Source organism: Mustela putorius, unplaced genomic scaffold, assembly GCF_011764305.1.
Source record: "Mustela putorius furo isolate JIRA1106 unplaced genomic scaffold, ASM1176430v1.1 tig00000759_pilon_pilon_pilon, whole genome shotgun sequence".
Classification (NCBI taxonomy): domain Eukaryota; kingdom Metazoa; phylum Chordata; class Mammalia; order Carnivora; family Mustelidae; genus Mustela; species Mustela putorius.
Genome location: NW_025421467.1, coordinates 8,738,051 through 8,762,654, shown reverse-complemented (window position 1 = coordinate 8,762,654; position 24,604 = coordinate 8,738,051). Strand labels below are relative to the sequence as shown.

At 36.2% G+C, this 24,604-nt stretch overlaps 1 protein-coding gene across 6 annotated transcripts in view; it reads left to right on the top strand.

The window, feature by feature from the left end:
- Positions 1-21,313, top strand: part of USP45 (ubiquitin specific peptidase 45) — a 73,799-nt gene extending 52,486 nt beyond the window's left edge. For 2 of the 6 annotated variants that reach the window (XM_013063815.2, XM_045084255.1), the window contains exons 10-18: positions 3,030-3,111; positions 5,086-5,177; positions 6,364-6,420; positions 6,754-6,897; positions 8,816-9,485; positions 11,228-11,325; positions 13,362-13,448; positions 16,767-16,920; positions 17,549-21,313. In XM_013063815.2, coding sequence (XP_012919269.1) covers positions 3,030-3,111; positions 5,086-5,177; positions 6,364-6,420; positions 6,754-6,897; positions 8,816-9,485; positions 11,228-11,325; positions 13,362-13,448; positions 16,767-16,920; positions 17,549-17,679 — 1,515 coding nt within the window. In that variant the 3' untranslated portion in view covers positions 17,680-21,313. Of the gene's footprint in view, positions 1-3,029; positions 3,112-5,085; positions 5,178-6,363; positions 6,421-6,753; positions 6,898-8,815; positions 9,486-11,227; positions 11,326-13,361; positions 13,449-16,766; positions 16,921-17,548 lie in introns of those variants that run through there. The other 4 variants (XM_045084257.1, XM_045084258.1, XM_045084260.1 and 1 more) reach the window with 4 other exon arrangements.
- Positions 21,314-24,604: the final 3,291 nt, after the last annotated feature.

Sequence of the window (24,604 nt, the reverse complement as noted above, 5' to 3'; positions counted from 1 at the left end):
CATTCTGATGGGTGTGAGGTGATATCTCATGGCAGGTTTGATTTGTATTTCCCTGATGACTAGTGATGCTGAACATGTTTTTATGCTGTCTACCATCTGTATGTCTTCATTGGAAAAATGTCTGTTCAGGTCCTCTGCCCATTTTTTTTTTTTTAAGGATTTTATTTAGTTATTGGACAGAGAGAGAGATCACAAGTAGGCAGAGAGGCAGGCAGAGAGAGAGGAGGATGCAGGCTCCCCGCTGAGCAGAGAGCCCGATGTGGGGCTCGACCCCAGCACCCTGGGATCATGACCTGAGCTGAAGGCAGAGGCTTAACCCACTGAGCCAACCAGGTCCCCACCTCTGCCCATTTTTTTAATGCATTTCAATGCATTAAAAATCAAATCTAGTGGGACCAACGTCTATCAGTATATTTCCTCCAACCCACACTGATTTTTTTCATTGCTCATTTGGAACTAATCTCTCCCTTCAATCTCTCACATTAAAAAAAAAACTATTGCTATTATGTTAAATGAACACATTTAGGGGGCAAAAATGAAAGGTTTATTTAGGATCTGTCAAAAAACATGGTGTGTTTTTCCATTTGATCAGGTTTTCTTTTGTGTCTTTCAGTAGTGTTTGTAAGTTTTCTTCCTTTAGGTCTTACACATTCCTTAAGTTTATTCCTTATTTTATCTTTTTAGTTATTATAAATGGGGCATTTTCTTCCATTGCTTCTAACTGGTTTTTGTTTGTGTGTGTGAAGGCTATTGATGTCATTATATTTACATACCCCATATTAAATTCTTTTATTATTTATAGTAGTTTTTCATTTCAGTTTATTCTTTTGGCTTTTCCAAATAAAAAATTATATTATCTGCAAATAATTTTATCTCCCTTAAAATTTTTATACCTCTGAGATTTATTTTTCTATCAAATGCATTGACTAGAACATCAATACAGTGCTAAATAATAGTAATAAATCAAGGGATTTAATCTTATAATGTTTTTCTTCTTATATCTGTTAATATGATGGCTTGTATGAATAGATTTCCTAATATCCCTGCATTACTAGAACAAAAGTCTTAATGATACTATATTATTCTTTTAATGTGCTTCTGTATTTTACTTAGAGCTTTTTTCATATGTGATGTTGGCGTGTGTTGTATATATTCTTAGTCAGCTTTAGTAGCAATATTATGCTTCATGAAATAATTTGGAGGTTTCTCTTTTTTATGCTTTGAAAAATCTGTTTAGTGGCATTCCTCTGTGAAATTATTAGGGCTTGGAGCCTTTTGTAAGGAGTACTGTGTAATACCATTCTTCTCTTTCTGCTCATTCACCTACCCCATGAAAGCTGGAAGGTACTCTGTCTCTTCTGGGACTCATTTCCTAGAGAATTATCTAATTTTTTCTGAATTTTCAAATGTAATTACATGAGAGTGGAGCAAAGTTGTCTCTCATGATTACTTGAAATATCTTTAGTCTTGTTAGCGGTTTCCTTTTTCTTAGGTTGATGTTAACGCTTTTCATTCTTACTTTGATTAAGATTGGCTAGTAGGGGGTGCCTGGGTGGCTCAGTGGGTTTAGCCTCTGCCTTCGGCTCAGGTCATGATCTCAGGGTCCTAGGATCGAGCCCCACATCGGGCTCTCTGTTCAGCAGGGTGCCTGCTTCCCCCCCCCCCCCCGACTGCCTCTCTGCCTACTTGTGTTCTCTGTCAAATAAATAAATAAAATCTAAAAAAAAAAAAAAAAAAAAAGATTGGCTAGCAGGTGGGGTGCCTGGATGGCTCAGTGGGTTAAGCCTCTGCCTTCAGCTCAGGTCATGATTTCAGGGTCCTGGGATCGAGCCCCTGTGTCCTGGGATTGAGCCCCTCCCTCCTCGGATTGAGCCCCGCATCTTGGGATCTCTGCTAAGTGGAGAGCATGTTTCCCCCTGCCTTTCTGCCTACTTGTGATCTCTCTCTCTCTGTCAAGTAAATAAATAAAGTCTTAAAAAAAAAGAAAAAGATTGGCTAGTAGGTTTATTTATCCCTCACCCAAAGAATCAGCTTTTGATTTATTTATTAATCACTTCAGTTTACATACTTTTATTTTCATTAACTCTTTTGTTTAGTTATTTACTTTCATTCAGCTTTGATATCCTTTTCCTAAATTTATGACTCGGCTGTTTAATTTATTTGTTTTTATTCTTTTTAATTGTTTTAAATATTTAAGGCTGTGAGTTTTCTTCTGAACAGTAGAATGTATCTGGCTTCTGATATGTGGTAATTTTATTATTCTCTGGCAAGTCTGCAGTTTGAGGTTCATTTTTCTTTGATATAATATTTTTTTAATAACAGAATTAGGTACCATTTTCAGGAAGTAGAGGTCAAACAGTGGTCTCACATATGAAAACCTGTGATTAAGACTTTTCTTTAAAAAAACAAAACCAAAAACTTCTGGAGGATAATTAACAAGCTTTCCTCTCTCTGCACTGTTAAAAACGTGAATTAGAGAAGATTAAATTCATCCACTAAGTAGAGACATAATTAGTATAAAAGATGATAATTTATTAGTTCAAATGTCTTTATTCTTGGAATCCAGTTTTCATTCTGAAAAAGTTTTCTTTGATATTGGATCTCTCCTGAAACATAGGCAAAAGCTATGGAAACATATAAATCTCGTCATTTCCTGAGAGCTGCTAAAGACTTTAATACTAATACTCATTATTGATAACTGAATTCAAATAAAATGATAACTAGTCAAGATTTGGGGTATTCTTGCTATAGAAATTATTTGATGTTCTGGACTTACTCATGTATGTATATAAATAATCTAGATGAAGATCATCGTGACTAGTTTAAAAGCTTCTTATATAGAAAGATTTTCTTCAATAGATAAATTCCACATGGTCTCTGGGTTACCTTTTGTCCTGATTAAAATGATACATCATTTTAGGGACAGAGTGGTGGAGTGGGGGAGAGAGGGAAAAGAGGGAGAACTTACTCTAAACCTGTAAGAATACACTCAAGTATGGACTCTTACTAAATTCTTGTTTGTTTTATAGCGAATACAAGCTAGCATTCTAAAAGCATTTAACAACCCAACTACTAAAACTGCTGATGAGGATACTAGAAAAAAAGTCAAAGGTATGTTGATTCTCTCACTATTAAAACTTTCTGCTGTAGAAAATTGTAAGTTTCTTTTCAGGGGAAAAAGAACTGAGCATTTATGTGAACTAATTCTATAAAGTAGTGGCCTTAAAGGGAGAGTGTGCTTACTCCTGTGGCTACCAAGATAGTCTAGTTAGTCATAGAAAGAAAATTTTAGGATGTGTCCATGTGAACTTTAAAAACTAAAATTAGTATCAAATATACAGACTGACACTGATACCCTAATGTGAGGTTTCCTAAGGGAGACGTGAAAGGTTGTTGAAAGCAGTAGCCTCACTTGGAAGTTCCGTTTCATCATACTGTATCATTTTGCATTTGACCTGTGCTTGGATAAGTTGACTTACGGATATTATACAGTTTCATCTAGTCAAGTGCCTAAGCGTTCCAGAGATTGCTGCATGGAAACCAGTTATTGGAGAGAGTACTAAACCAAGCATACCTGTTTACTTTAGTGTCTGACTCTTCCTTAGCCAAAGTATGAGGCAAAACCAGTGATTATCTAATCAAAGCTGATTATTTATAATTATCAATATTTAAGTGTGGGCTTATATCTAATGATATGAGTGATTTGCTTTGTCCTAACTGTATGTTCTGTCTTCAGATATTAACTCGTGGTTATATGAAATCATCATTTTTAGAAGGTGTTCAAAATATTATTTATATTTTATTTATTTTCTTATCTATTTTTTTGTCATTATATATATACTGCAGGTCTGTAATTCACAAAATGATTGTACATGCCCAAACTATATACAGTTAAGGGTTCAAGATATTTTTAAATTAAAATATAGTTGACACACAATGTTACATTAGTTTCATGTGAAGGATTCAAGATTTTTAAAAATGTGGATTCTCATGTATGCTTTGGTTTTTTTGTTTGTTTTGAGATAGTGCCATCTACTGTATGTTTAGAATAACTGCCCAGTTTTGCTTTTCCTTCAGTTTTGTGTGATCTTTTCTATTTTTAATCCCTTGTACAGTTTTCTTAATGAAACATCTTAGTTTACCATAACTTATAGTAATTGTTATATTAAAGATGTTTAATGATATATCTAGCTATGAGTTGGCTGTGACATTCAGTGCTTCAGATAATGTTTTAAAATGATTTTAAATGTTGTTTGTATTAAATTTGAAATTAGAAATCCAAAAAGAATTGAAGTTTGAAAGAGGAGTGAAGTTTGTTTGTTAATATATATTTTTTGTCCTAATTTACTGTGGAAAGTTTTAAACTTCTATTAAAGTAGGGAGAATAGTATGACGGAGCCTCATGTACTCCTCACCCCTCTTAAACTACATTGAAGTCATGGTGTGTTATGTTTTACCTATGTTCTCCTCACCCATGATTATTTTAAAGCAGATCACAGGCATAATTTTCTTTGATTTATAAATATTTCCCAAACAGAATGATTTTACCATTTTAAACTGAATACACACAAACACACATACATATATAAATGTTATATATATGTATGTATTATATATATAAATGAGTTACTAATTGCCCACATTAATTCTTTACACTATGCTATGTTTACTTGTCTTTTACTGCTCTGTTGTTTCCATAGTTATCGCCTAGGCATCGATATAGCCCTAAAAGCATAATCTTCTTTTTCATTCCCTCTGTCTACCTCTACGTTAGGCACAGAGGCTTTAAAGGGTTTAATGGGAGCAGTTGAGCTATGGTATAAACAATGGTTATTGGTCTACTTTTCTTCCCTCAAGTTTAAGAACAGTTCATCATTTCTTGGAATCTACTGTAGCTGGTAATCCAATTTTCTCTACAGAATTATAAAGAAGAAAGACATTATATAGTATGATATATGTACACCGTACAAAGAAGTATATTATTAATGTAGTACTGGACATCTTTTAAGTCAACAGAGAAAAAGCATGTTACATTGTTAGGTTGATGGCTGACTTTTTTTGCATTAAAAAGTATTATTTTTACAGCATATGGAAGAGAAGGTGTGAAAATGAACTTCATAGATCGGATCTTTATTGGTGAATTAACTAGCACAGTCATGTGTGAAGAATGTGCAAATGTAGGTGCTTTGGAATTCACTTCAACATGGAATAGATTACAGTGATATCATTTTTTGTTTTCTTCCACATATAATCATCAGCATTTATTTTTGTTTGTGACAGATGACTACCTAATAGTTTTCAAAAGTCATTAGAATATCTCCTTCACTCCCAGAGGAGAAACATAATTTATAATTTTTTTAGGTGTTATTTTTCCTCTTGGCGAGCCTGTGAAGTTCTTTTAGCCTATTTTAATGTGCTGGAATGTGTTAGCTACTTGTTTGGATTGAAATGAAAGAGAAACTTATGGGAAGGGAGTAACTAGGTTCTATAACTATGCATTGCCCTAAAATATGATTCTAATAGAAATAACTTAAGGTAGTAACATAACTTAGGGTAATCTACCATATTTTATTTAAAGTTTACATTTATGTAACTTGTTTAAGTTTTGTTTAAAGTAGACTCACCTTTGAATGTAATGATAATTTTTATTTTGAATGCTGTCTGTACTTTTAACAACTTAAAACACATAAAGATTTTTTATAGGTTTTCAGTTACTTGGTAAAAGTATTTCTGAAAGCATATGGCTTGGAGTATGATAGGGGTAAACTTTTGTTATATTTTCCTGTCCCAGATTATGGCGTACCTTTCTTTTCCTCTGTAATCTTATAAAATCAGGATTATATGTTATATCTCCTTCTAGCCTGTCATGTTGAAGCACAGCATTTGTCAACGTGACATTACTTAAATTTCTAGTATTTTCAACACAGAACTTGATTTCTCGCTCACAAGCTAGAGAGAATCCTTTTAAACAGAGTTCACCTAAAGAATATGCAAAACACAGTCAAGCACTCTGGCTTTTTTTTTTTTTAATGTTTCTATTTGATTTATGTTGTGGCATGTAATTTAGTTAATCAGTTTTATTAAACACAGTTTATTTTGAAGTTACTTTGAATATTCTAAGTTAGTCGTATTGGCAATATTATAAATTTCAGCTGGGTTGCATTTATTAGGTTTTGGGATATCTTGTTTTGATTAACAATATGTGCTGCTCTACCCAATTAAAATCATGGTTTATTCCAGGGATGTTTTTTAACTTGAAATTCTAAGTTACCTGGGAAGTTTGATTTCTTTAAGAATTTATAAAACTCTACATTGTCTATATTAGAACTCTAACTGAATTTCTCAATATGTTTTCTTTTTAAGATCTCCTCAGTGAACGATCCTTTTATTGATATTTCACTTCCTATAATAGAAGAACGGGTAAGGAGAAACTTAATGAGTCTTCTGTGAAGAGCATTTATTCGTTCATATACTTAGATATTTGTTGAGCATATGATCACATTATCTGCGAGTCTTTTTTTATACGATAATGGAGTTCATATACTGTATTTGATACTGGGATTTATGTATATATGCATAAATTATGATATAGTTCTTACTCTCAGGGACTTCAAACCATTATGTATTATAGTTTGAGAATTAATGTTAAGGAAGTTACCTAATTTCAAATGAGCTAGAAATTTTAAAAAGTAGATGATATCCAGAATTTATTTCCTAAAGAAGTTTTGTGTTATGTACATGACATCTATATAGGTTTCAAAACCTGTACTTTTGGGAAGAATGAGTAAATGTAGAAGTTTGCAGGCGACAGATAATGGTCAGTACAGTGACACTGTTACTATAGAAAATACTCCTCAACCCAGAGCCACCAAGAACCAGTCTTCATCTAAAGATAAGGTAAGATTATATGCATTTGTGAGACAAGTTTTTTAAAAAAACTTTTTAATAAGAAAATTTTAAAAATACACAAAAGTAGAGAAGGTAGTATAATAAATTCCCATGTACCCATTTCTCAGATTCACAGTTATCAGATCATGGCTAATCATATTTTATCTATAGCTATCCCACATTCTCCCCTTCCCCATTTCAGATTATTTTGAAATAATTCTGATATAAAAGATACTTTTTTGAAGACATAAGCACAGCACATTATCCTAACTAAAAATATTAACAACTTTTAATACTGCCAATATCCAGTCATTATTTAAATTTTTGTAGTTGTCTCATAAATACCTTTTTTGTTTTTGCTTTTTAATGTGTGCTTGAATTTAGGATCTAAAAAAGATTTATAGGGGCACCTGCGTGGCTCAGTCATTAGGCATCTGTCTTCAGCTCAGGTCATGATCCCAGGCTCCTGGGATCAAGCCCTGCATCAGGCTCCCTGCTTGGCGGGAAGTCTGCTTCTCCCTGTCCCACTCCCCCTGCTTATGTTCCCTCTCTCACTGTGTCTCTCTCAGTCAAATAAATAAAATCTTTAAAAAGTAAACAACAAAAAAAATCTATCGACTGCAGTTGATTGCCATCTCTTAATCACATGTCTCTTATATCTCTTTTATTTTTTAAAGATTTTATTTATTTATTCATGAGAGACAGAGAGAGGGAGAGGGAGAAGCAGGCTCCCAGCAGAGGGCATTTGTTGAAGAAATCAGGTCATTTTTTCCCTCCTATAATTTCTCACATTCCCACATTCAGTAGTAATTTATTTTGCTATTGCATTTCCATGGTGTTAATAGGTTTCTTTAGTCCCTTTATTTCCTCTCTAAGGCAGTTCAATCTAAAAACCTAATTAGGCTCAAGTTTTGTTATTTATTTATTTTTGGCAAGAAAACATTTGTTTAAAATTTCATTTATTTTGAGGGAGAGAAAGAGACTCCGTGCCCAGCGTGGAGCCCCATATGGGGGTCAGCCTCTGAACCCTGACATCATGACCTGAGCTGAAATCAAGAGTCGGATGCTCAACTGGCTGAGACACCCAGGCACCCCTTAGCAAGAAAACTTTTAACCGGTGGTGTATGCTTCACCAAGGAGATACACATAATGTTTAATATGTAATCTTTGATGTCACCAGTCATTCATGACTATTGTCTAGACCCATTATGTCACTAGGGACATAGCTGGTTGTTGAATTATCCCATAACAACTTAAAGAAATCAATCTAAATTTGCACCTTTTTAAAAAAAAAAAAAAAAAACTTGGGACGCCTGGGTGGCTCAGTTGGTTAGGCAGCTGCCTTTGGCTCAGGTCATGATCTCAGGGTCCTGGGATCGAGTCCCACATCAGGCTCCTTGCTCGGCAGAGAGCCTGCTTCTCCCTCTGCCTCTGCCTGCCTCTCTGTCTGCCTGTGCTCGCTCGCTCTCTCTCCCTCTGTCTCTGACAAATAATTTTTCTTTTTTAAAGATTTTATTTATTAAAAAAAAAAACTTTTTTTTTATGTGATATGATTTGTATAACTTGGCAAGTTGATATATTATCAGGTTTAGCTTTTTCTGTTAGACTGCTCTTGAAGTGGCCGGACTCCAGAAAAAGGATTGTAACTTAAAAGCCTGCCTCACAGCTCTGTTCTACAAAGACCTGCTGCTTTCTCCACAGATTAGTAACTGCTCTTGTGGGTTTCTTGTATCAAGATTAATTTTACATTGGCGCTGTTTGTTATTATATCTTCTATTGATTGTAGTTTAGGTAGATTTAGGAAATGGATGTCAGAGGGTCTAGAAAAAGCATTTATTCAAGAGTTGCGGAACGTGTAAATAAGCCTTGCGTTTATTTTCAGTAAGGTCAAAAGATTCTTTTCTCTGAAAATACTGTCAACTTACAGAATCAACTAGTTCATGGCAGAAAATGTGTGAGAAAATGGTCATCTGGAGAAGATCGGGCGGTCGTCGGGCCCCGGAAACGTGGGCCCCCTGAGCTGAACGGGGCGTCCCCGGCCGCGGCGAGCACCGCGAACACCGAGTCTCTGACCGAGAGCGCCACGGAGGGCAGCGAGAGGGACGCCGGCCCTTCTGAGAGCAGCGCTGATGCGGACAGCGAGGCCTCAGAGTCCGAAAGTGCTTCTGAGCAGCCTGTGCTGTCCGCGTCCCCCCGGGGCTGCCGCGTGCAGCCGCGCGCCCCCTCTCCGCAGCCGCCGGCCGGTGGACCCCCCACCCGCGAGCCTGGCCGCGGGGAGGAGCGAGTGGCCGAGGCTCTTTCGGAACTTCGTCTGAGCAGCCCTGTACCCGGAGAGAGAGACTTTGATAGAGAAGATAGGCCCCAAAGGGTTCCAAGCAGTGCATGCTCTTCGGAGGAGAAGCGCGTGCTGTCTCCTCGCCCCCCAAATGCCTTTCAGACCCTTTCTCGGAGCTATGTGACCGCCTCCAAAGAATGCTCGCTTCAGTCCTGTTTCTACCAGTTTACATCGATGGAGTTACTAATGGGGAATAACAAGCTTCTGTGTGAGAACTGTACTGAGAAGAAACGGAGGCACCAAAAGGAAACCGGTTCTGCAGGTGAATATTTAGGTTTTTGTTTTTCTTGGTATTCACGGGGTATTTGATAGTCAGTGACCACTGGGTATAGATCCGAAATAGAGGAACCTGAGAACCTTGTCCCTACACTGAAGCTGCTTGGAAGCATGAATGATCCTTTTCATTGTTGTATCTCAGCCCTGAAGATAGGGACTGCACTTCTAAATAGATTTTTGATGAAGTCGATTGAACAGGAAATACCCATCTCTGCCTTGAAAAGTGCAAATCCACAGAATCTTATTTTGGTGGACTAGCTCTCTGAAATCTTTCAAGAAAAAATTTCCCTAGTGCATCTCTAGCCTTGATATGGAGAGAATATTCCGCTTCTTAATGACTAGTTGTTTCAAAATGCAGGCTTTGTAACCAGTTGTGGTGAGGTGCATAGATCAGGAGAAGCCGCTGCTGAAAAGATAGTGTGTTACGTACAGTTCTGAAGAGGAGGGAGGACACTAAGCCATGCCATGCAGGGCCACATGGGGAAGCACCAGGGTTGGGCAGGAGGCAGAAGGAGTGAGGAAAAGACATGGACAAGCCTTTTTGTAGTTTCCAGGGAAGGAATTGGAATCAATGAATTTGGGACTGATTGATTAGTTTTGAATAATTCCAGTGGGCTCTGGGACAATGGGGCTGTCTCTAGTTGGATAGTATGTGACACTAGTGTGATGAGGGCACACTTTGATTGGTTTGCATAGGAGAGGCACACTTTTGTTTACTATATCAAGGAATTTCCTAGTTCTGGCTGAAGCCATCCTTATAATGTCAGCAAGGGGGTGCCTGGGTGGCTCAGTGGGTTAAGCCGCTGCCTTCGGCTCAGGTCATTATCTCAGGGTCCTGGGATCGAGTCCCACATCGGGCTCTCTGCTCAGCAGGGAGCCTGCTTCCTCCTCTCTCTCTGCCTGCCTCTCTGCTTACTTGTGATCTCTCTCTGTCAAATAAATAAATAAAATCTTAAAAAAAAATAATAATGTCAGCAAGGCCCTAGGTGTCAAAGTATCAGAATAAAGACATGCTTAATACACTAGTAATTAAAGAAATGTCTAGATGGGAGAAGTAAGAAATACCAGTTTCTATTAATCTAAGTTAAATATGCTGTTGGCCATATTCAAATCCCACCCCAGGTACTTTTTTTTTAAAGATTTTATTTATTTATTTGACAGAGATCACAAGTAGGCAGAGAGGCAGGCAGAGAGAGAGGAAGGGAAGCAGACCCCCTGCTGAGCAGAGAGCCCGATGCGGGACTCAATCCCAGGACCCCGAGATCATGACCTGAGCCGAAGGCAGCTGCTTAACCCACTGAGCCACCCAGGCGCCCATTTTCTAACAACCTCTTACTGAAATGCCTCGTGGTTCCCATGACTCGTGATCTCCTTTCACTACAACGAGTAATGACCTATTTTTTCAACTACAGGTGTGTTTCTGGTGGTCTTTGGCTGGAGGGCATTGACATAATCGCTTTAGTCCATCTGCTTCCTAGCTCCCAAAATTTCATTGCAAGTGTCACCTCCCCTATTCTTTGTCCTCATAAGCACGTGCTTTTTGAAAAAAATCGCTTTCATTTCAGTGGAGTTTTGGAAAGGAGTATATGAGGCACCCTTGTCACCAGAGTCTAATCTCTTTAACATGTTTAAAAATATGATACGATGCTTCTTCATGAATGTTAACTGTTGTCTGGTATATAATGTATAAAATGGAATTTTATAAATAAATTATTATATTTTTTATAGAAAAGAAAGCAGAAGGAGTTTATACTAACGCCAGGAAACAATTGCTCATTTCTGCTGTTCCAGTCATCCTAATTCTCCATCTCAAAAGATTCCATCAGGTAAAAGCCCTTTTAGTGGCACTGTAGTAATTTTGTCATATGTTTCACAGAGCCCTATGCCTTGTAAAGTGCTGTCAAGGATTAGACAGTAACTTGTTTAATATAAAAATCTGTCGTAAGGGATTTATTGCTTTTTCAGCTACAATAGTTTACAAGAATTTTCTAATTAAAATTGTTTAATTCATAATACTGTATTTGATGATTTGGATGGTAGGAACCTAAGTTGTGTGTGTGTGTGCGTGTGTGCATGTGTGCACACGTGTATGGAAGAGAGAGAGAATGAAAAATAAAGTTTATTAAGAATCCTTAGAAACAGGGAAATAGCAAAGTGCACATAGCTTTCTGAGTTCTCATGAGCCCAGTGATAGGGATAGGTGGGCTGAGCATGGTTGACTTGGACTAGCTGCAAAAGGGCCACAAAATGCAAATGTAGGGACTTTATAGTGAGAGGTAACCTAAGTGTTTTTAGTGGGTCAGATTTTTCTCTATGCTTAGTTTTAATCCAGTGCCTTGTCTTATTTTTTGTTTTTGTTTTTTTCATTTTTTTTTTTTTTTGCATTTGATATAATGATTTCAAAATTTCTCTGAAAGACTAAATAAGTGACATACTAAAACTTTTTGGAAAAAGTTAGAATGGGTGATTTTTTTTTTTGACACCAGTTTAAAAATAAAACTATATCATTAGAACAGTATGGTTGAGATTGTCAATAAATAAAACATGAATATTATTTAAAACTCTTGTTATGATAAAGGAAGAATCTCAAATCACTTGGGAAGGAGGTGCATTCTTTTGTTTCTAAGTTTATTTATTTTTAACTAATCCCCACACCCAGTTTGGGCTCAAACTCAGGGCTCCAAGATCGACCCCAAGATCAGGAGTTGCTTGCTCCTTCACCTGAGCCAGCCAGTACCCCACAGGGTACATTATTTGATAAAGGATTTAGGAAAAAGAGCTGAAATTAAAAAATGTAAAGCTTCCCTCTATATCATGTATCAATACTATTTTTAGATTAATATTTTAACTGTGTGAAACGAATCTTCAAAAGACTAGAAGAAAACTTAAATGAATGTTAACCTGACCTCTGGGAATAAGATTTTTCTTCTTCTTTTTCTTCTTCTTCTTCTTTTTTTTTTTTTTTTTTTGGTGGGCAGCAAAGCAGAGTTTATTGAGTGATAGCAAAATAGCAAGGTGATAGTACGAAGCTCCCAAGGAGGGAGGGAACTCGTGGGAGATGCCTGGGAGGAAGATTTTCTAAGCATAAAACCCATGGAAGAAATCTCAAGGAAAAGATTAGGAGTTTTGATAATATATCTGCAACGTTTCAGGCAGGCCATAGGTAGGCAGGAAGAGGTTTTTCTTTATACACCCCCATCCATATCCACAGAAAAATTAGACTAAATTGTTGAGTTTTTTTTTTTTTAAGATTTTATTTATATGATGGAGAAGAAAGACAGTTAGAGAGGGAACACAAGCAGGGGGTGTGGGAGAGGGAGAATAGGCTTTCTGCTGAGCAGGGAGCCTGACTTGGGGCTTGATTCTAGGACCCTGGGATCATGACCTTAGCCAAAGGCAGATGTTTAACAATTGAGCCACCCAGGTGCCCCCTAAATTCTTGATTTTTGATGGCCAAGAATTAGAAACTCAGTGAAAGTGAAGTGGCCGAGGAGAGCAGGAATGGATGTCTTGTGTCTCATTACATGAGAATGACTAGTGAAGGGTGTATATGCACAGTTACTCTGAACAAGATAGGGTCATGTGACATCTGAGAAGCCAATTTCATGATGTACCACAGTTATTTTATATTTGTTACTGCATCTCAAGTTAGAAACTTACAGAAATAATTCATACCGTTAGAAAGGAAATATTTACAGACTAATCAATGGTGTCAAAGTTATATGTCGGTTTTGGACTATTCGTTAGTCATGTTTTTATAGCTATTAAGAAAGCTAACTTCTAGGATTTTTCTTTTGGTTTTACTTAGTAACAGTGATTTAGATGGATCTTGCATTAAAAATAGCTTTTTGTTCTTTTTAAGGCTGGCTTGAGTCTTCGAAAAGTAAACAGACATGTAGATTTTCCACTTGTGCTTGATTTAGCACCATTCTGTTCTGCTACTTGTAAGGTATTGTATATATTAAGATGTTTAATTGACATGTAAATAATATGCTTAGATGTATTAGGGCTTTGTTTCTTTCATACCTTCATTCATTCATTCATTCATTCAGTTTCTCTGAAAGAGAATTTTATCATTAGTGAAGTTAAATCCATAACGTGGGACACTTAACACACTGAATGACTTCTGTCCTTTGGGAGACAGAGTAAGGGACAGTTGGAAAGTTGTGTAAACCATGAGGCATGGTGGTCAGGAAGATCAGTGCTGCTCGTCAGTGCTGCTGGAATCAGATAGTTGCAGAGAGAAGTAAGCAGATTTTGTGACCTCTTCTGTTCCTTGTGAATGATGTGCTTGATTGACAACAGTTTTAGCAGTTGTGGAGTTCATTCTCTTTTGTGAGTCAATATTCTAGCGCATTGTTTTTCATGCCATTTCATCTACACTACTGAAAATAGTATACTTGTCAGCTGAGTATGATACTTTAAAATCGATAATATGTTAGTAATTAGGTACAGAAATCAGACTGGTTTATAATTGCTTGTATTTGTATGTATGTAAGAACTATGTAGGTGAAATCAATGGCTTTGTCTCCATTGAGGGAACCACATGTTATAGGGTAACATGTTCTGTTCATGATTCCTGGTTAGCAGTCTAGATTTTGTGGTATGGAGTGGAATGCCTCTTGTACTTAATAGTTTTACTACACTGATTAATCAAAACAAAAATATCTTAAAAGCAACTATTTGGCAGATTCAGTTTATCTGCTGCAGAATACCAGCACTATCTATCAACTAGTAACACTCCATATTCATAGAATTTGATAATGTGGCAACAGGGTTTGTATTAAATTTATAAAAACATATTTTTAAAAGGTACTTTTTACAGAGAATTTTCAACATACACAAAAGTAGACAGAACAGTACAAAGAACCTATATAGCACCCATCTCGTAGCTCTAAAACCTTAGGTACGTGGCCAGTCTTGCCATATCCACATGCTAACCTACTACTTCCCATGTTATTTTGAAGCAAATATCAGGCATTATTTCATTCATAAGTATTATTTTGTGTGTCTATAAAAGAAGAATCACTCCCTCCCCTTTTTAAAGAACATAACCACAATACCATTTTCACACTAAAAAACAAAACAAAACAAAAACAGCAACACTTCTTCATATCATCTAATGTATTTATTTCCAGTTGTCTCACAAGTGAAATTTTAAAAATGAATTAGTATCAAGTAAGGTCTATACATTTAATGACTGGATGTCTTCTGGTCTCTTCTAATGTCTAGTTCCCCTCTCCCACCTCTCTCCCCTTTTCTCCCTTGTAATTTATGTTTTTAAGAAATTGAGTCATCTCTCTGGCAGTTTCTGTAGTTTAGATTTTGATGATTCTTCCCCTGTCCTCTTTATTTCCTACAAATAGATAGTTGGCTCTTAAGAGCCTTGAACAGATACAGGTTTGATGTTTTTTGTTCCCCCTGCTAAGACTATTTTATAGGGCTTTTTGTTTTGTTTTGTTCTGTTTTGTTTTACTCAGGTGGCACATAATGCCATTTACCTTTCTTTCTGTGGTATTAGCAAGCACTGATGCCCAAGTGCTAGATCCACGAGTTCATTAAGAATTACAGGATGGTGGTATTTTAAATCTGTCATTCCTTCTTCATTGATTAGCTGAACACATCTATACAGAGAGAAATTCCTTTAATCTATTTAGTTATAAAAGAGTTTTTATAGAAAAGGCTGGATAAATGTTTTGATTCTTAACCTCTCCCGTTCTAAACCAGTTTTCAGAATAATGAATTCATTCAGTGGCATCCTTGAAAACTATGATCAGTTAATTTTTGATTTTTTAAAAAGATTTTCTTTATTTATTTGACAGAGAGAGAGATCTCAAGTAGGCAGAGAGGCAGACAGAGAGAGAGGGAGAAGCAGGCTCCCTGCTGAGCAGAGCCTGATGCAGGGCTTGATCCCAGGACCCTGGGATCATGAGCTGAGCCAAAGGCAGAGGATTAACCCACTGAGCCACTCAGGCACCCCTAATTTCTGATTATTAATTTATGAATTGAAACACATTAAGTATATTTCAGCTTACTACACTTTTCTTTTTGTGTTCTAATATATTTAGTAGAATATAAATGGGTCCATAGTTGGCTACTGAAAGGCTCTCAAGCTGGCATCTGGGTTCTCTTGATATAACCTTAGTGGTTTCTCTCTGAACGATTATGCTGCCAACCAGAATATATTATTCACCTGTTTAATTTTTAAATTTTCATTTTAGGGATTTCTTTTTAAATTCAAACTTAAATGTTTAAAATTTTGCTAAATACATAAAATATTTACATAGTCCCAAAAACAAATGTATTAAATGAATGAAACAAGGTGAATTCAAATAAGTGTAACTTTCCTACTCCATGTTCATTCCACCTGTTTCTTCCCTCCCTTTATATATGAACCAGTTAAAATTTGTTTATTCCTCTGTAATTTTTAAAAATATAAACAGATATGTGTATATGTGTCTTTAATCTTAAATAATGACAGCTTACAATACGTATCCTTTTTTTTTTTTTAACCTTACTCTTAACATTATATCCTGGAGATTATTTCACAGCAGTATTTTGAGATAGTCTGCACTCTGTTTTTCAAGCAATGTAATACTCAATGCATCATAATTTATTCAACCAGTCCCCAGTTTAATGGGGACTGATTTATTTGGGTTTATTCCAATTTCTTTTTAATTGAAGTGTAGTTGACATACAGTATTATGTCATTTTCAGGTATATAATACAGTGATTCACCCTTTATATACCTTACAAAGTGATTTTGATAAGTCTAGCTATCATCTGTCACCACACAAAATTGTTATATTATTACCTATATTCCATGTATTGTACATTATATCCCCATGTCTCCAGTTTTTTGATATTACAAATATTTCTGCAGCTAATTGTCAAAATAATAACTAATAGCATTTTTTTTTTACATTTTGCTCATGTACCTGTAAGATAGACTCCTACAAATAGGATTGATAAATCCAAGAGTAATACCTGTGTAATTTAGATAACATGAAATAACTCTGCAAAGGGGTTGTATCCCTTTGTGTTCCTGCAGGCAGTGTGTGTGAGTACTCTTTTCCCCACAGCCTAGCCAACAGAGAATGTTGTCAGGCTTTTGCATTTTGCCAGTCTAATACATGTGGAAACACAACTCGTTGTTTTAACAATGCGTTTCTCTTGGTTTAAGCAGGATATACATTTGACTTAATTTTCCTTTTTATAATATTTCACGAAAAAAATTACTAATTTCAGTTTTTCCTTTGTCCAAAAGAATGTAAGTGTGGGAGATAAAGTTCTCTATGGTCTCTATGGCGTGGTGGAACACAGTGGCTCCATGAGAGGAGGTCACTACACAGCTTATGTGAAAGTGAGAACACCCTCCAGGAAATTATTGCAGCATATTACTGGAAAGACATACGTACCTGGTATGGCATCCCAAGTTCATGTTATTCCTAAAAACAAATGAATGTGTTCTTCCTATTCTGGAAGGGGTCTTCTGTTTCATGGATACCTCCAGTGGATTCACTTTGTTCAAGTTAAGTGAGAAATACCTTGAAGAGTACTTCGATCATTGTAAAGAACCTTAAATATCATAAGGCTGTCCCCTTCTAGATGGTGTGAAGTGACACACTGTTTTTCAGGGTGTTGAGTCATCGTGTATTTCAGTGGAGTGGCATTTTACTTAACAACACCAAAAGATTTTGAAGACCTACCAGGTCCTCAGAATAGAGTGGGGGTTGAAAATGTGCATACTCTGCCTTATGAATGAGCAAGCTTTGCTTTTGTTCTTTCTATTTCAGTGAGAATGATTCTTTTCCTTGAGCAAATAAATATTCATGGGTCTATCTAATATTTCAGTAGGTATTTAGAGTGAAGTGATGCCAATACTGCTTTGAAAGAGTTGGTTGATTTTGGAAGATGTGTAACACAAGAAGAAACACACCAGTAAGATCTAGCATTAGATAGATAGAGTTGGTGATGAATGTGTTGTTATTTATAATGTAGAATAAGAGCATATTTTTTGTAAAATTATACTTCTTTTTGTCTTGTTAGATTTGAAGGAGCCTGATAGTGAATCGACAGGCCAGTGGGTCCACGTTAGTGACACTTACGTGCAGGTGGTTCCAGAATCAAGAGCGCTGAGTGCCCAAGCGTATCTTCTTTTTTATGAAAGAATATTATAATTATCTGGTAATACTTGGTGATGATGATGATTTTAGATCACTTTTGTTTCAATGCTGCAACCATAACCATAATATAGTAATGTGCCTTTGTAGTCTTTTCTGTAGGAATAGCATGTCCCTCAAATGCCTCTGAAGATTTTTACCACTTTGGTGAATCCTTTTAATGTTAATTAAATTTACTCAACGCTTCCAAACTTATATTCTTAAAATACATGTAAATAAATGTTTTTAAGGAATATTTATCTTAGGAAAAAAAAAGAGTTTGCAGCAGTAGAGGAAACCCCCCCTTATAATGTGGCTTATTACTACCAGCATTCAGAAATGATGCTGGCTAATCACATTGTTCCTTAAAACAGTGTTTACCAAATGTGAGTTGCATACCACCTTTCTGATTTCATGTGTGTGTGTGTGTGTGTATGTGTATGTATTTATCTAGTGTGCCATTGTTTAGTTATTTTTAACCTGAATTTTTTGGCTTACATTTTTAAACATAGCCTTGTTTTGAGCATATTTCACATTTTATGTGCTAGTTATATTATTCCTAATAAACATTAAAAATACATAGCGATTAGAGAAAAATTTTTCATCCACGTAGCACTCCGCTTCGTGTCTCAGGGCTGTCCAGTGGTGTACATATACCGCTGTGTGGGAAACATTGTTATAACATATACTTACACAGTAGGTACAGTGACTTCATGATATTTTGTGTGATTCCACCTTATAAAAAGATACCACTGTAGCTTCAGTAATAGGATCCTACACATAATTTATTGATTAGCTTGTTGCTTTGAGGTTTTGACAACTAGACAAATGTTGAAATATATCATCAGCGTATTATTTGCAGCCTGTTCATGATGGAATTGAAGATAATCTGCATGTAATTAGCCAACGTCAAAATATAACTATTGATAATTATAACAAGCGGAATTGGTAAAAAGAAGTTGTTAATCCACATGGGATCATTGGATACTTTGAAATATAAATTACCAAATTATATTATTATACTTGACAGGGAAATATAATTTTCTAGTTCTGTAGGTCAGTAAATATTAATCATGGTTTTGGAATTTGTGATCACTTTTGTCACCAACAAGCATCATTAATAAGTTCATGTGGGCTTAGCTTGTATTTTAATGAGGTGTAAAGTTGGCATTTCAGTTTTTAAATAAATACAGTAAGAATTTGGTACTTAAACCCTCCCTGCAGAATACAAATTATTGAGCTGTCTTGGCTTAATACTTGGCATGAACATGCTTCTATTATTACTTAGGCATAAAATTTAAAAAAATAACGGCTACTTGGGTCTTGTATTACTGAATCAAAACCCATACCTGCATGGTTCAAGCATTCTAATCATTAGTGCCAACACATCATACTACAGGCAGCTACTGGCTAAGTGCCTAGTTCCAGTTCATTTTCCTCTTGGGAAGGAAGGATAGGAGTAGAGGCTGTAGATAATGTGTGGAAATATTTAACCAAGCCTTTGACCCTTCTTAACATTTAAGGTTGTATAATATTGTCAAGTTTACTGGTGCTGCCTTTTGATATGTGGTTAAGAGGAATTGTGATTAGTGTTAAAGATGGTAATAATATATAAAAATCAGAGCTTAAAAATGTCATTGCACAAATTCTATCTTTAAGGTATTCAAATTTGAAATAATAGTGTTTTCTTGATTTTTTTAATGTGATGGAGAAATATATCTTTATAAATTAATCTGCAAACTCAGATTGGGTCCTATAAAAAGCAGTTTGAACTGTTTAAATTAAACAATGTTTTATGTTTATTTGTAATCCATGAACATTGACGTTTTCAGTACCAGAGCAGTGAGTTTTTTTGGAAAATATTAGCTAAACCTCATTATTCAAGTTAGCCATATTGGTAATGACAATTACCATCTTTTCCCCCAAATGTAAATACCAAGTCACCTCATTTTTCTCCTAAGAAAAGATACCATTAGGAGGCACATATTTTTCATTGGATGGTCACTTGCTTCCTGTTTCATTGGTAGATGGATAGACACAAGAGAAAAAGTGAGAGAAAGAAGGAAAGAAAGGGAAAGGAAGGAAAAAGGATAGGAAAGAAACAAGAGCATCCTTTTCTCTTGCCTCTTGGCTTTATCCCTGAGATAGCTCAAGTCAGAGATGGTGAGACAGGTAAGGGCAGGAATCAGGGAAAGTGCCTAGTCCTCTTTTCATTAATAGGATGCCCAGGAAATGCACCAGTGCTGTAGTTACCAAAGAGGAGACCGTATGAGCTTTATTCTGCGTACCAGTTAAGACAATTTTTCATTGAGTGATACATTGTAGCTTTAGAATATTACCTCGGTACTCAAGTACTGCAGTAGTTCTTATGTTTAACTTAACACTTGTTCAGTAAGTATGTATTTTTTGAATACCTGAGATGGGTCAGACACTGTGCTGACACCATTTTAACATGTTTTAAAATGGAGAAGCCTATATATGTTTTAGACATTATTCCAGAAGTGACATGAAAAGAGAAACTTTATTTTCATCTCATGGTAAAAGAGCAAAGTCTGAAATCTACTTTTTTATGGCCTAGAGTTTCTGAATATTTTTCAGGGTCTGCTGGTAAATGGAACAAATTTGATTTTGATACCTAAGAATTTCCTAAAGATAGATTTGTAATAGGGAAAGTATGTTAAGGTACTCATGGGCCTACATTTAATTTCTTGTTTATTCTGAACATTTTGAAAGCACATTTGCAGGGGTACTAAATTGTGAAGCTGCTAGAATAACAATAGTTTTTAGATGACCTCAGGAAACCATACAAATAAGTGAGAAATGTTTACAGATTCTTGAAACAACTACCGTTGTGCTTGGCCAAGTGAGTTTAAGAAGTAAAACAGAAGTTTCACTAGCTGTATTTAGAAACTGGTTTACAGGGTATGTCTAACCTGTTTCCTCTGTTTTTTCCTATTTAAAATGATAAAATTTTGATTATGTGTCAATTATGGGAATACTTTTGGCATAACCAAATATGTTTCTGTATTTAAGACTTTGTTATTTAATGTTTTTAAACCAGATGTGAAAACCACCTTTTTGGGTGGCAAGAACAGTGGTAGTGGTGTCAGTTCTAAGAGGAGTTGATTCCTGTTTTCTTATTTTAAATGCTCCAACAGAGCTATTTTACTATATATAATAGCTCTTAGCTCGCATGCGCGATGATTTTAGTGATTTTATACAACAGCTGAATAAAATTTCCTAAAGATTAAGCTGTGAACTGTATCACTTTCACCCAATTTTTATAGTACAAAATACCATTCTGCCCACTTCTAAATTCATATTCATAATTTGCATGTTATCTGATCAAATAAGCCTAAACCAAATATGTGCAATAAAATTGAGCCTTTATATATTAACTAGTGAATTAAGAAAGATGATTTTTAGATATTTAAAATATTTTGGTTCATGTAGAAATCGCCAATTCAAATCTGTTTAAAAGATAGAGGACTGTATTTTTAATTTTGAGTAATGCTGGTTATATACCATTCCTACTGTTTTATCTTTTTTGCAGTGTTTTTAGAAAATAGCTATGTAACTTATTGAGCACTATTTTGATGTTACTGTATAAAAATGCATAATAAATATTAAATTTTTTGTTTCGCAGTTGGTCCTGGAGTTTTTGCAATGCACATTATTGATAATATTTATTTATCAACACTGTATTTGCTTACCTAGCTATATTCAAAATATCCTTTGCATTTCAGAAATTCATTATTTCAGAACAAAAGATATTACAGGTCACTTTCACTCAAATTTCAGTTATCTACCAAGGGCAAATCTTCCTCTTTTCAGATGTTTCTCAAAATATTTGGATTATTTAGACAGGATTATTCCTTAGGAAATATTTTGTCTCCCTGTTTGGATTTAAGCTCTTTTGGGTCATGAAGCTCTTTGAGATTATGATGAAAGTTATAGACCATCTTTCATTTGTTCACTAATTTAAAAAGTATTTATTGAAGCTGTGAGTTGGGGGAAGAGGAGGGTTTTAATTCTGGACCCCTCTTCACTCTTGCTAATGACAATGTAGAAGTTGGGAAGGGATATCTTGACAGTTATGTAGTCTCAGAAAAATATACAACCCAGATTTTTGTATGTAAGTTCAGAGGTTCATGGACCCCCCTCAACCGAAGCCATTTTCATACATTTTTAAAAGTTGCTCTCAAGCAGAAATCCAAAACGTTTGCATTCCAATATGCATTAGGACAGCCTCATTTTTGCTGCAGTAACAAATAACTCCATAGCCCAGTGGTTTAATACAACAAAAGTTTATTTCTTCCTCACCCAATGCCCCCCTGTGAATCTAGGCAATCTTCGTAGCCAACTATTTTCCAATTGATGACTTTGTAATCCAGTCTTTTATGTTGTGCTTCTATCATTTTAACACCAGGTCTCCCCACTCTAGCAGGGGAAGAGAGCACTAAACAGTCTTGCACCAGCAATTTAATTCATCTTGAATGTGTCGCTCACAACCCACCGGCCAGAAGTAGTCACATGGCCCTGCCTAACGGCAAAGAGGGATAGATAGGATGGGTAAGAAAGGGTAAGTCTCCCATGGGCTGTCTTGTTTCCTTAGCAAAATCTTTCCAGCGTTCATCCATGTGGCAGCATGTATCAGAATTTCATTCCTTTTTAAGGCTAAATTATATATATACCACAGCTTTAAAGAATTTTATTTTTCAATGTTAAGATGGACGATATATGGAACTTAACACTATAAAGATTCCGATCTTGAATGGTAGGAATACTTCCAAATTCTGTATCTTTACCACATCTCATTTTTTTCCCCATTTAACCTTGAGGCTAACTTGATTCCACAGTAATGCAAAATACTAACTTGAACATACCCTCCCTTTGAATTTTCTACTTCAAGCACTGCAAACAGGGAAAGTTAATAAAAATTTAATTGACAGTCTGCTAATCTGTTAGTCATAAATAGCAGATTACCAATACTGCCAAGATGGTGGCTGCTTCAGTACTTTCTGATCAAAATGCAGAATGACCAGACTGTAGCAGATAATGTACATGATCACTCTTTAGACACTTTAATACGAAAACATTCTGAGAAAGTTTGGGGATGAAATACATATATGTGTGTGTGTGACGTTTCCTTCAGATCCTACCTAACATTACAGGGAAATCCTAGCTGATAAGTCAGGGAAAGGGAAATGGGTCTATAAAATTCATTTCCTGGGGTGCCTGGGTGGCCCAGTTGGTTAAGCGACTGCCTTCAGCTCAGGTCATGATCTCAGAGTCCTGGGATCAAATCCCACATGCAGAGAGCCTATTTCTTCCTCTTTCTCTGCTGTTCTCTCTGCTTACGCTCTGTCAAAAAAATAAAATCTTTTAAAAAATACAGTTCTTGATTTGGCAATCAGTGATTGCTGAGAGTGTCTTAAGTTGGCACAAGGAACAAAACACGAGTTATTTAATAATTATCTCCATTTGGCAAGGGGTTTCTAAAATTATTGGCTTATATTGGGTTGTTCAAAATCTTCACTCATCTGACAAATGGAAAAACTCTTATATGATACACAGTATGCTGACTGGTTGGAGAATAGAGATGGGGCCGGGATAACTACCAGAAAATTGCTTCAACTCTACTAGGGAAATCAACAAAGAATTACAATAGGATTATAGGAGGGCGGTAGGAACATGCGGAAAGTTTCAGTAGGGGGATCAGGTTTCATAGACCACTTTCTCTAATCCCAGTGTTTCTCAGAGGTGTGCTTGGGTAGCTCAGTAAGTGAAATGTCTGACTTTGGCTCATGTCATGATCTTGGGGTCAAGAAATCAGCCACTAGTCCTGCTCTGTGCTCAGTTTCTTGAGATTGTCTCTCACCTCGGCCCCTCCCCTCACTCATGCATGCACACACGTGACTGAGCCCGCGCTCTCGCTCTCAATCTGAAGGAAAAAAAAAACCTCAAAAACAAATTGGAAAATCAGACACTGCAAAAAAAAAAAAAAAAAAAAATCTGGAAAATAAAATCACAGATCAAAATCAGAGAGAACCACTGGTAAAATGTGGTATATGTCCTATGTTTTCCCCCAAGAGCGATTTAAAGAATCTATTAGATTGTTGTGTAGTCTTCTTTGTGCTAAGTGGAAATTAGGGAAAAAGGCTAAACGAATGGAACTTTTCTCCACTCACATTATTGCCAGGTGTAATTTGTAAGGGTTTCTCCCAAGATAAAATTTTAATTTCGAAGGCCAATTGGATTTGAGAATCAGCACATCTTTAGCTACTGAGGACTTTCTTCTGATGCTCATCCAGGAGTATCAGGGTTTCAAGTGTTTTATTAAGGAAGACTGAATTTCATGCAACTGACATCTATATTCTCACATCTATATTTATCTTCTTTATCCAACTAGATGCACTTAATTTTATTTCTATTGTAATATGCCCCCCACCTTTTTTGCACAATTCAGTAACTTGGTTCACCCTTCAGTCACGCAGAAGTTTCCTATACTTTCCAAGATTCCGTTGAAAATAAATACCGCATCTTCGGGATAATTTTGTGTTCCTTGTAACTTGTAGTGCTAGCCCGGAGATAGATACTTTTGATACTTTAAGGTTCGCATGAACACGCCGTGCAATCGAAGAATTCCACTCGAGGAACTGAACTGCATCGCGTAAGCCCTTTCGGGAGGCCATCTTGTAGTCGCGAGAACGGGAGCCACAGGACAGAAACTGATTTCCCCACTTCTCCCTAAGGGTCACGGGTAAAGAACGAAATACCGGGACCAACTGGGTGACGTAGAGTTGAGCAAATGCTGCCGGAAGGGGGCGCGACGTTTTGAGGTTAACAAAGAGCAATCGCCGCGGGTTTAGTTAAGGTCTCTGCAGTCGCTACCATCTAGACTGGCCATTTCACTAACGTCGGGTCTTCCTGAGGTTGAGCC